The sequence below is a fragment of the Chrysemys picta genome, chromosome 7 (genome assembly GCF_011386835.1).
Source record: "Chrysemys picta bellii isolate R12L10 chromosome 7, ASM1138683v2, whole genome shotgun sequence".
NCBI classification, from domain to species: Eukaryota; Metazoa; Chordata; order Testudines; family Emydidae; genus Chrysemys; species Chrysemys picta.
Window position 1 is genome coordinate 79,399,937 of NC_088797.1, and position 12,868 is coordinate 79,412,804.

The window sequence follows — 12,868 nt, forward strand, 5'->3', positions numbered from 1 at the left end:
TCTATCATTACAGTGTTTAATTTTTATAACAGAATGACAAGTATTGTAATTATATTTTCATATTCATGAAATAGTCAAAAAGTAGGTGTACAGGGAGAAAAAAGAAATAAAGATTTAAGATGAGGCAATACTGATTACAATGTATTCCTCTTCAAGTTGGATATGTCCTGGATAAGATGTTATACACTTTGCTAAAGATAAAACATGATACTGCTATGGCTATATATTATATATTCATAGGTAAGGCTATGATTTTGTAATGGATATTCTTAGTAAAAGTCAGGACAGGTCACGGGCAATGAATAAAAATTCACAGAAGCTGTGATCTGTCCCTGACTTTTACTAAAAACATCCCTGACAAAATGGGGAGGGAGGGAGGTCCAGCACCCTGCCCCACTGCATACAGTGGCAGGGAGCTGCAGCCCCTCACCCTATCTAGTGGCTGGGAGGGGGGTATCCCCTCTGCCCACAGGGGCTCGAGCGCACCGGGGAATCCCACGCCGCACTGCAGGACTGGAAGCTGGGGGGACAGCTGGGAGCTGTGTGGGGTCCCCCGCTGCCACAGCAGCTGGGCTACTGCGGGGCCCCAATGTCACAGAGGTCGCAGAAAGTCACGGAATCCGTGACCTCCATGACATACATGTAGCCTTATTCATAGGGCAGACCCTCAGATGATGTAAATTGTCTTCAATGGAGCTAAGACAGTTTGCACCTGCTGAAGATCTGCCCTATAATTCTGAGTGTGTGGCCATATGGATTGCCCAGCCTAGAATTTGAAAATACTTTAGGCACTCACATTTGAAACTTGGGTTCTCTAAATGGCAAATGTGTACACACTAAATAATTACCTAAAGTTCTCCAACACACATAGTTTAACACCTCAGGGAAAAAAGTCACTTTACACACCCAAAAGTGGCCAGTGATCTGCAACATACAAAAACCAGACCTCCCCTACCTCAATCCTATTGGCAAACACTAATGAAAACAAAAATAAAGGAATAAGAGATCCCACTCGTTTGACACAGTGCAGATTTTCCTGCTGTATGAAAGTACTCCCTCTTCCACTTGCAGTTTATGAAGATGGTGCATGCCTGTGTGTGTAAATCAAGAGGGAAGAGGAATGGGTAGAGTGGGGGTTCTCATGACCCCAGGAGGGGGGACCAAAGCCTGAGACTGCCTCAGCCCCCACTGTCCTGGGTGGGGGGACCAAAGCCCAGGGATTCAGCCCCTGACAGGGGGCCTGCAATCTGAGCCCCACCACACAGGGCTGAAGCCTTTGGTCTTCAGCTTTGGTCCCGGGTGATGGGGCTCACGCTTTGGCCCCGGGCCCCACCAAGTCTAACGCCAACCTTGGTGACCCCATTAAAATGGGGGTGTGACCCACTTTTGGGTCCAGAATCACAGTTTGAGAACTGTTGGGCTTGAGGAACCAAGCAGGAAAGGCAACATCATAGCCTAGATAAGGAACTTCCTAAAACACACACAAGCCAGGTTTATAACTGTGAAGAGATGACTCTTCAGCCCCAACCTTGGTGAGACAGCTCCTTTGCCAAGGCTGGAAAGAGAATCAAAGACAACACTAAAACATTAGAGGAGCCCAGGGCCTAGCCTTTAAAGGAGTGGGCAGAGACTGCCCAGGAAAGTGCCACCAAAACATTGACCAGGCTGACCAGGGAACATACAGACAGACAGAGGGAGCATGTTTTAAGCAGGACAGTGTTTCTCCCTAGCCAGAGGTTGAGGTTAGCTGGGATGAAGAGAACTTGCAGAAGCTGGCAAGGAAAGATTAGAGTACGAGTAAGACATATAAGGCTTTACATTGTACTTTCAGTGAATAAATAAATGCTGCTTTGTTTTGAAGACCCCCTTTTTTTTTTTTGAGCCACTCTAATCAAATTGGTGGTCACAGCTCCCCACAGTGAAAGAGCTTACAAGTGCCAAATGCAGTTGGGCCTGTTGCATTAACATAGTTGATAAATAGGAGCGGACACCTAAAGACCCAGTTCCAGAGTGGTTGGACCATGTGGTTCTGCTCAGAAAGATACAGGAAGCCATGCCCGTCATCTAAGAAGGACTAAAAGGGGTCTAAAGTGCAGTTCATAACCATGACAGAAAGCACACAACCAATCTTCGTGTAACGGTTTAACAATAATATTTCTTAATTATGCATCTGTTTTTCTTAAGGAATTTAAAACCATGCAGTGACTTCAGTGGGAATTTGGGTTGCAGAAAGGTGGTGAACTTGATCCCACTGCACAGGGCCTGGAAAAGCCAGACTCAAATAATAGAACAAGAATAAGTGAAAGTGCCTAGGAACATGTCCTTGGGGGTGAGATCCCACAGCTCCAATCCAATGTAGGATGAAGCGCTTGCATAACTGAGTCAGAGTTTAAGGTGGTTTCAAAAAATCATATTTATTCCTTGGTTTGAAAGATTTTGGTTCAACAGTTTTTGAACAAACTTCAAAAAGTGTGCAGCAAAATATTTGGAGCATAGCATCTTAGTTTGCAGTGGTATGCAAAATGTTAAGTTTTACCATAATGTTTACTTCAGTTATACAATAGAAGTTTTTCCTCATTAGCACTTTACAGTAAAGCGGGGAACCTTAAAAAAGGAAACATTTACCTTACCATGATATAAGCACCTCATCAATGTATTGCATTCTAGGTGATAAGGTATTTTTTTCAAGCCTCTCATTGTACAACTATTGGAGACATTAGTGCCATCCTTTTCCATTAAGAAAAGGGCCTTCTAATATATTCCAAATTGCTACAGCATAAGATTTTTTTTCATAAAACAACAACAACAAAAATAGAGCTGATGATAATACAGCAGAATATCCCCATTACTGGGTGAAAGGAAGTTACAGTAGATGGAGGCTGAACACATGGAGTACAGCTACTCTGCAATAAGAGAGCGTTGGCACAGCTGTGGCTGGCCCTGGCTAGCTGACTCAGGTTTATGGGACTTGGGTTGAAGGGCTGCAATTTGCAATGTAGACACACATTCAGGCTCAGACTGAAGCCCGGGCTCTGAAACCCCATGATGGGGGTGGGTCTCAGAGACCAGGCTCCAGCCCACTCCCAAAATATCTACATTGCAATTTTTAGCCCATGCCCCCAGCCCAAGTCAGCTGACCCAGGCTCCGAGACTCGGTGCTACAGGTTTCTTATTGTAGTGTAGACAAACCCACAGTAGACAAAGCAAGACCATTCTTAAAAAAAAAAATGAATGTCAAGCATCATTGGATTTTTTTCTATTTGTAAAAGGATTTTTGTATTTCATAAATAAGTGGAAAAATTACTAAAACATTTTGTTATATAGTACATAGTATAAAAAGGCATTGAAGTGTTTTCCAGCTGCCATTTAAACACTAGATGCAACTGTGTAGGAGTAAGTATTTGGAGGTGGCTTTGCACCCTGATAATTACAGTTGTCCCAGCATGGCAGAGCTGCCACCAACAGAAGAAATCCACCCAGCAGAACACAAAGTCCACTAAAGCAGAATGCAATGTCATATGTCTGTGTCCAGTCATAAAACCAACCTGAAAAAGAATAAAACTTAGATCAATGATATGCAATTACTGAACATATAGCAGAAATGTATTGAGAATCATCATATTTGAATTCACAAAAAAATGTAACATTACAACATTATATACTAAACCATAAAACATGCAAACTAACAAATATAATCTAAAAACTGTTTAGCACAACATGTAATATTTCATCATGTTTATATTCCCCTTACATTAGTCTAGTCAGCTATAGAGAAATGTGTTTGTAACTTTCTAAATATTTTAATTTCATCATTCTACTATCATCACAACTAACTAGAAAGGACTTCAGTGTAAATGCATTTAATTTGGTACTGAACAGAATCTATAACAATTAGAATTTGACATTACTTAATCCAATATCTTACCAACAATTGGTGGTCCAAGGCTATTTCCAAGTCCAGCAAAGAACATTAATATCCCATATGCATGTGCCAGTTTCTCAATTCCCACAGTCTTTGTGGTTACATATGGAAAAATTGACCAATTCCCAGTGAGAAAACCTAAAATTCCAGAAAGAACTGCCAACATAATGTAACTTTTGGCAAATGGAATTGCAACCAAGGCCACGCCTGTCATTATTAAGGTAATTACATATAGGTATAAAGTATTAATCCATTTAAAATCTGCCAGTACTCCTAAAACAAGTTTGCCAACTGCAGTCATAATCCCTATAATGGAGATAAGAGGCATAACATATTCTTCTTCACTAATGTTTGAACTTCTTGCTACATCTTCCATAAGCAGTGAAGGAGGAAATCCACCAATGTCAAAAAGTAAGATGGCAATAAAAAGTGATGAGAATACTTTGTTTTTAAACAGAAACAACGTTTCTTCCCAGTAGTTTAAATACAGTTGCCATTTCTTCTTGGCAAGCTGTTTGCAAAAGTATGTTTGTTCTACAACTTTCTGTTTATAAGTGTCTGTCTCTTTTGCATGTATTGATATTAATCCATTCTTATTTAAAATGCTGTCCTGTTTGCAATCACGACTGGACATATTATTCACACTTTTTTCTTCACAGTAGCCCTTTTCTAGGATGCTTGTATTTTCTTCAACATTTTCTTTCTCGTAGTAAATCAAGTATTGATCTGGAACTTTTTCTAGGCATGACTTTTCTGGCAAAGGGGAATCAGATAACTCCAAAGGTCTCATTAGACTGCCACATGCTAGTATATTTAGAGATAATGCTCCAACTATTAGCAAACATCCATCTAGTCCATATAGCTCAATGAGTTCTCTTTGTAATGCTGCGTATATAAAAAGTCCAACACTTGAACCTAGAAAAGGAAATAAGATCAGTGTAAGTTATTTCATGAGGTTACCTCAGTTCTCCAATAGCAAGCTTTAATATTAAAGAGACTGTGAACTACAACTGACAGATAAGGTCTTTTAAGGAAATTGCCCTATTATATTAAGTGTATGTATTATCTTGGGCTAGGATTGTATGAAAGATACAAAATCTGGAAATTATAAAGTATATACTGAAAATGTGTCAGACAAGTATGGACTTTTAGGACAATAAGTGTTAAGTAGACTTCCTGGGGAATCCCTAGGAAGAGGTTAATGAAAATTACCCAATTCCCACTATGCAAATAAATTACCATGAAGAGAGTCTTTGTCTGCTGATTACCTGTTACAGAAGACCATGACCAAAGCCCGAGCTCTATAAATAAATGGCTGCTCTGGACAGCCATTGTGCTAGTTCCAGATTTAAGACAAATATGAACCTGTAACCATGCAGAAAACCCAGTTATGGGTTTTGAGGGAATAAAACCTACCAGAGCCCTAGGCTGGAGTGGGGGGTGACCTCTGCTAAACTTTATCATATATGTAGGTTCTTTTCTTGTTTTAATAGGTCTTCTCTGTAATGTTTTTACCTTAAGAATGAATGGGCTTGCTTAGAAGGAACTGTGTGATAACTTATATTGTGGGCAATACACTGGTCACAGCCATCAGAGACAAAGCAAAGCACAGGTACTGGCCTGTTTAGGCAGTCTGGCTTGCTGGGGATATCAGAGTGTAAATCCAGGGAGTTGTGCCTTTTGACACTAAATTTTCTTTTTTTGAATCTATGCTTGTAGTGAATGAAAACCCTTGTCATTTCAATTTATCTGAAAAAAAACATACTGGAAGTAATCACGTCAACAAGGATTAATACAAGTTAAAATATCAATATGAATAAAGTATGAAATGAATGACTAAAAGGGTGTCATCAACTTGAAATACAGTGTTTTTTAAAAAATGAATAAGGACTCAGCATAAGCACACCAGGTAACCATCTTTCTCAGAATTTTTCTCTGGGGTTTTGCAGAAGGAACAGGAGGCTGGAGCCAGAGGGGTTCTATAGCGCAGTGCGGCCAGTGGTGCCGTCCACAAGCATGAATATTCAAAGGCAACATTCACAAATAACTGCCAAGCAATCGTTTTATACAGCCTTACCACAATAACTATTTTATAAGAAATCTTCAAGCCAAATTCAGCCCTTGGTTTAAGTGAATGCAGCTTCACTGCTGTCAATGGCGTTCCAACTACTATACAGTATTGAATCTGGTTGTTTGAATAAAGTTAATGGGACGTTGTCATGTAAATTTGTTATAATATGGTGGAGAAAGTCTACCAATTTCTAAATTGGGGGGGGGGGGTGTTAAATTCTACATAGCTATGACATAAATCTGAACATTTTTTTATTGTACCACATCGGGAAAAATTTAGACATAAAAAAATTCACAGAATTATTCGGTCTTCCACACGACATGATCACCAAAAACAACCACAACTTTGACAAAATTAAAAAATAGTATGGATCAGATCATGCCCTGCCACAGTAAGACACTGAGATGGGATAGTATTTAGACTCTATGCAGCAGGACTCCACACCAGGGCAAAACTGCTCCAGAAGGGGACTCAGAGAAAAAGATAATGCAACCCACAGGGCCAGAGGTGGGACAATGTGCACTCTCAACTACACCCTGCTCTGCCCACTCCCATGCTGGCTTACTCGGTCTACAACCCCTTATCTGTAAGGATGATGGACAATTCCAGGAGACCAGAGGATGGATGGGACAGCGCTGTGAAGGAGGCTGAGCCAAACTGTCTCAAGAGATCCACACTCGGTGGATCCCTTCCATGTAAATATTTAAGTAGCTTGGTTTGGGCTGTTGACTTCAAGCTTTTAAAAAAAAATTTAAAAACTTTTCAGTGTCCTTTTAAAAGTCAAAACCAACAATGTCTAGAAAATGTTCCATTTAAATTACAGCTTTGCTAATTGTCCCCTAATAAGCTTATATAAACAGCAATTCTAATTATAAACAAAGGGCTACATTTTATTCTAGAGCATCATTTTTGTTATTTTGCACTACCATTCACAGCTATATAGACTGCTAACAACTACTGACCCAAATTTTGGCTTTGTTAAAGATATTTTTGACTAATCCTTTCTGATTCTCCATTAGTCACTAATATCAGCAGTAAGCAGTTTAGGACAAATAATTTATAAACTAGAGATTTGTAATATTTTAAAAACATACCTGTTGAAATCAAACCAAGTGCAAGGCCTCTGCGTTTATCAAAATACTGACAGGTGATGGTTACTGTTGCTGTATATAATAAGCCACAGCCAAGCCCTAATAAATATAGGAAGTTTATCAAAGCGTAAAGCATCCTGTATAACTATACATAGTTTACCTTTTTTTAGAAAATTCAAGAACTAGCTAATACTTGACAACATTCAATTAAAACATGTAGAGCAGTATCATTAATGAATATAATTAAAGATTGGATGTGAAGGATCAACTTATAAATAAAATCTTAGGTCTACATTCTTGTTTCCCTCAAATTACATTTATGGTTTGTTTTTCCTTACATCAGATACATTTTTATAAATATGAATTTATCTTTCTATCCACATTTAAAAACAGAAACAAACAACAAACCACCAGACTTCTGAATTTTAAAGACTTACTTTCAAAGCACAAGCAATACTTTTTAATCACATGGCGTAAATTCGGTTGGTCTGTACCTCCAGATCCAACAAATCGCAAAGACCAATAATGCTCTTTGTATATTTTCTTAGTCTATATCACAACTACCTTAATTTTGGCCATACATAGCCAGACTGTCTAAAGCTACTCCTGCCATTTTTTAAACGATAAAGTCATTTTTCAAGACTATTACAATAAAAGGAGCCTAAATGTGAAACTTCAATATTAATCTTCCTGTTTTCCATATGAATCACATACTCTACCAATTACTACTGCTTCATTGGCTTCCATCCAAACAGCTGTAATGACGGATTTTCCAAATTACTAGGATGGCTAATTGTGTGCCAGGTAGTTTAAGATTATAATACTAATCCAACCATTATCAAATAGGAATGCTTCCTTCCTTTGTTTTACTCTACATCAGACTATTTCAAACAGAGTGGCTGGTTGCTAGCTAGTTGGAATACTGCAATTTCGTGTATCAGTGTAACTTCAATTCAGTTACATGAAGAAAACATAAGATAACTATTTGCTAATGATCTCTGGTTTGTTATCTAAAATTAATAAACAACTACTCCTTCTACTACATGATTCCTTATAAGCTTTTATTCTTACAAATTTACAACTTCACAGCTATGGGAGAGAACTTGAAGAAAGTAGGGTAATAGACAATCTCTGCCTTCTTCTACCACCAATCAGCAATATCAAGGAAAGGTAATAACACATTAGTTTTTAGACTAATCCTCTGAGGAGTCCTCAAAAGCCTTCATACTCCTTGTATTTTACAGTATTGTAACACAATCCATTAATTCTTAAAATAAACAGTTCTCTATATCTGGATAACTAAGGCCTCAATCCTGCAACTGCAAATGTGCAGCAGACCCCTGTGCCCACACAGCCCTAAAGTAAGAACTGCTTGCATGAGTAAGCATTTACGGAATCTGGTCCTTATTCTGAAAAAAACAGACTTTATACAAATTCAACATTTAGTTTCTGAATGATTAGTCGCAATATGAACAACAATGAAATTTCTTACCAACAATAATTCCATATGAAAAAAACAGAAAATATATATTCGGTGCAAAACTGCTCATCATCAGGCCCCCAGCCACCATAAAGCCACTGAAGATTGTCACAGGTCTTGCTCCGAAAGAAGACACACATGCACTACAGACAGGACCTACAGCGAAGGTGAGGGAAGAGAAGAAAGAAAATAGCTTTTAAATATCAGTCCCAATAAAAAAGAACTCAAAGGTTTTTTTCCCCAATAATATATTTGGTGTAGTTCTTAAAAATTGTTCAGGGTCCCAGTGGTATTATAGTCTTCAATACAATACATCATAAACCTACAATGTCACATTGCATTTGCATGTATTATACATTCTTGACAAGTTTCATTCAAACAGTACTGAATGATACTGGAAAAATATGAACATTCTATTTTACATCTTTAATGATATTTTAGAAAAGCCTGGTGCTATAATCATAAAACAACATAGGATAACATTTAAAAACGTCAAGCTGGTTTGTTCTGTTTTTGTTTTTTTTTTGCAGTGTTATTGTAGCCATGTTGGTCCCAGGATATTAGGGACAAGCTTTTGTGCTACACAGAGCTCTTCTTAGGGTCCTGAAGGGCTTGTCTCTTTCACCAACAGAAGTTGTTCCAGTAAAAGATATTATCTTACCTTGTCTCTCTATTATTAATTTTTCCTTACATTCATGGCAACAGTGCCATCTGGTGCTTACACTAAGAAAACATCTACTCTAAATTACCTTTCTCCCAAATCTTTCAGGAAATGAAAGACTGACTACAAATAGACTATTTTGATAAGAGATTGTTGTAAAAAGCTTTTCTGATGTTTATTTTAAAACCGGCATAACATGAGGGATTTAGTGTAGACCACAGCTGTGGGGCATTGTAGCTGAATTAGTCTAGAACAGTGATCATGAAGCATAGAGGAGCTCTTTTTTCATTAATTTCAAAAATAATATAGTAAGTAGAACATTAAAGTAGAGGGAGTTAAAAATCAGATACATGAGTAAGGCAGGGAAATACAGAATGCAAAACAGAGTCATATGCAAGTATCTGAAATAATTCCTAGTGGCATCACGATACACCTCTAATAAGTCCCACTAAATAAGCCTCCTTTTCCCACACGTCTCCCTCATCTTTCCCGTAGAAGACGAGGCTACAGAACAGAGCTTTTTTTTTTTTTTTTTTTTTTTATTAAATGAGAGGCAGGGGCTGGCACAGTTCAGGGAAATTGCACTGGCCTTTTCCTTCTATGGCCCAGCAAGGGCAACCACTTTAGGCTCCTGGTTTCTCGGCTGTCACCTTTCTTGGGTAGAGACACACATCTCTCCCTGACCAGGGTTTATCCAGGCAGCACAGTTCCCTGCTGAATGGAGTTCACCAGCAAGGCAGACTGTGCTTTGCTTTCTCATCAGAGGCTACAAAACAGGTTATTTCCCCATAGTTGTAAGTTACCACACGGCTCTTTCTAAGTCAGCACGTTTATTCTTAAGCTGAAAGCATTACAAAGAAAACATATTAAAAGCAATAAAAAGAACCTGCATGTGTGATCATAAGCTTACCAGAGTAATAATAATACTTGTAACTAGCAGCGGCCTTGAGCTGCAAAATTCAAACTCGTATCTGAAATTCCTAAGTTTGGAAGTCTTCAGAACCAGGTTTTTAGACTGGCAAGTTTTAGAGCCAGTAGCCATTTGAGAAGATCAGACTTCAGAGTTAAAGGATATTTGGATCTAGCCCATATCTAATTGCAATTCTCTAGAAGTACAATATAGAAGATGGCAGTATGGTAGATTACTACTGTACTAGATGACATTTGTCAAGTTGGTCATGCTTATGTTAAGGGAAAACATGAGAAATTCCCAGAAGATGGGCATTAAGGCAAGGTGGGTAACATAAGGTAAACAGCAGTTGCAAATTAGTGAAGGTGGGAACTGGGAATGTGAGACAGGCTTTTAGTACGGTTAGCAGCAGTACTGGCACAGGCACAAGCAGTTCTGGGAAGGAGGCTGGGATGGAGTACAGATCTGGCAGCTGAAGGGAACCATAGGTCAAGTGAAAAGCAGGTCAGAGCTTTTGCTTCTACAGGAGTTGTTAGTTTTAGGACTCTTCAAGGTGGTTTACATTATGGCTCTATCCAGGCAAGGGATAAGGGAGAAAGAGTTAGTGAAGGAAACCAGAAGCTTGATTCTGGAGGCTGGTTATTTTGATTTTAGAAGAGGTAAGGAAGCTAGTTGGAAGTTCAACCTTGCTGCTTGTCAAGGGGCAAGGCAACAATCAGCATATTGTGAGGATGAAAGTTCTGCAGTGCAATTAGTGAGGGCAAGTGCTTGAAGTGTTAGGTTGCTGGTGATTCTTGAAATTAATTACTAGACTGGCAAATTAAAATTGGTATGTTTCTTAAAACCACAAGATTTAAAAACAACTACACAGGATGTCTGTGTGTTACATAAGAAGTTCTGCTACATTAAAAACATTAGGCAGTGATAATTCCATTGAGCAGAGGAATCTGTACTCTTTTTCATTCTCTATTTCTTGGTCAGTACACTGTGAACAAAAGAAATAGCACTTCCTTTTCCTTCCTCCTCTTTCTATGAAGGAAATCTCCAAATTCCAGGACATCCTTCTTACAAAACTTTCCAGTATGGCTTGGTGGGTCAGTGGCAATTCAACAAGTTACCAAGCAGGGGATCAGAGTTGAAGCAGTAAGTTTGGCCCTTTGCTCCCATGCCAGCAAGAAGTCAAAACATGCAACACTGTGCAAAGTGCTGCCTCATACTACTCTCTCATAATCTGTTATCTCCTTTGGACCCCATCATGAGCAGCTTTGATAGGGTCCAGAAAGAGCCACATCCAACCTGCCCCACTGAAATATGTTTCATTCCAAAATAGGGTTGAAGGTGAGGAACGAAACCAATGGTGGAGGAACAGAGACCATTGTTGCCCCTTCCTCCCCACTCCCCCGAGGAAAAAACATCCCATAGCTGCATTATCAATGCATTATCTTGCTTCCTTGTGACAAAGATATGTGGTATTCCAGTGATGAACCTATTTACCAGCAGAAGGAATGCCAGAGTAACTATTTAAAAGGGACCCCAAGGCTCTTGCTGAAAACAGACGCTCACATTGGGAGACATAACTTCTTCTTTATAAATTCCCTCTGCCACCCCTCACTCAAAAGAGGGTCCACAAATAAAACTGACAGTTACTGTACTCAGACCTCATACGGACGTCCATAGCTCAGAATGTCTGTCTCTCTCTCCCAGTAAGTCGACATCCTGTCTCAAAGGACCCAATACCTTTGACTCTAACTTTATGGGATCCTGAACAAGGAGATTCTAATAGAAGCATGATATTCTCTAAAAATAATTCAAATACTATAGGCAGGACCAGCTCCAGGTTTTTTGCCACTCCAAGCAAAACAAAACAAACAAACAAAAAACCACACACAAAAAACAAACGGAGTGCCGTCCATTGAAAAGTGCTGCCCCAAGCACATGCTTGGAATGCTGGTGCCTAGAGCCGGCCCTGACTATAGGCTTCCAGGAAATCATTTATCTCAAAAACTTAGTACAGGAAAAGAAAGTGAAGCCTGAAGATACAGACATGTCAAATATTCTACAATTTCTGCAAGATGCTGTGGCCCTAGATTTAGGAGCCTATTCCTTAAAGGTCCATTTTTCAGGAGTGTTCTAAATTTATATGCTGAATCTTTTAATACTTCACATTCCCAAATTCTCACATTTCAGAGAGCAGTTAAACTGGTCAATCTCCTAGATTATCCATCTTTCTGGAATGGGATTTAAACTTGGTTTTTATGGGCTTCTTCCTTTTCTGTCTTCAAGGCCTTGCACATAAGATATCTACTTTCTGTCAATAAAAATATGATTTCTGGTAGCCATTATCTTTGACAGGAGAGTTTCAAAGATAACAGTACTCTCCATGGAAGAGTCACACAGCAGCCTTCACCAGAATAAAATAATTCTCAGACAAACTCATTCCTTCAGTAAAGTAATCTCTCCATGGTTCTTAAGTAGTAATTACTTCCTCACATTTGCTAAACATCTGCAAGACAATCTCTGGCATAAGCTTGATGTCAGAAGATTTATAAATATCTGCCTCACACAGAAATAAGAAAATGTTCCTCACTTTTTTATTTCTTTCCATCCAAATTATTAAGGACCGTAAATCACCTATAGCTAACTCTAAGGCAAAAAGCCACATCAGAGATCTGCAAGGCAGCCATGTGGCCATAAAGCTCCACTTTCACAAGACACTACTACTTACCGTAGATC

General features: G+C 39.0%; 1 protein-coding gene across 14 annotated transcripts in view; it reads right to left on the reverse strand.

Annotated features, from left to right (window-relative positions):
- Nucleotides 1-2,395: 2,395 nt before the first annotated feature.
- Nucleotides 2,396-12,868, reverse strand: part of SLC16A9 (solute carrier family 16 member 9) — a 35,769-nt gene continuing 25,296 nt past the window's right edge. For 12 of the 14 annotated variants that reach the window (XM_065551867.1, XM_065551865.1, XM_024101171.3 and 9 more), the window contains 4 exons: nt 8,577-8,720; nt 7,088-7,183; nt 3,926-4,837; nt 2,396-3,545 (listed from right to left, as the gene is read on the reverse strand). In XM_065551867.1, the coding sequence (XP_065407939.1) occupies nt 3,367-3,545; nt 3,926-4,837; nt 7,088-7,183; nt 8,577-8,720 (1,331 nt within the window). In that variant the 3' untranslated portion in view covers nt 2,396-3,366. The remainder of the gene's footprint in view (nt 3,546-3,925; nt 4,838-7,087; nt 7,184-8,576; nt 8,721-12,868) is intronic. The other 2 variants (XM_042854741.2, XM_065551869.1) reach the window with 1 other exon arrangement.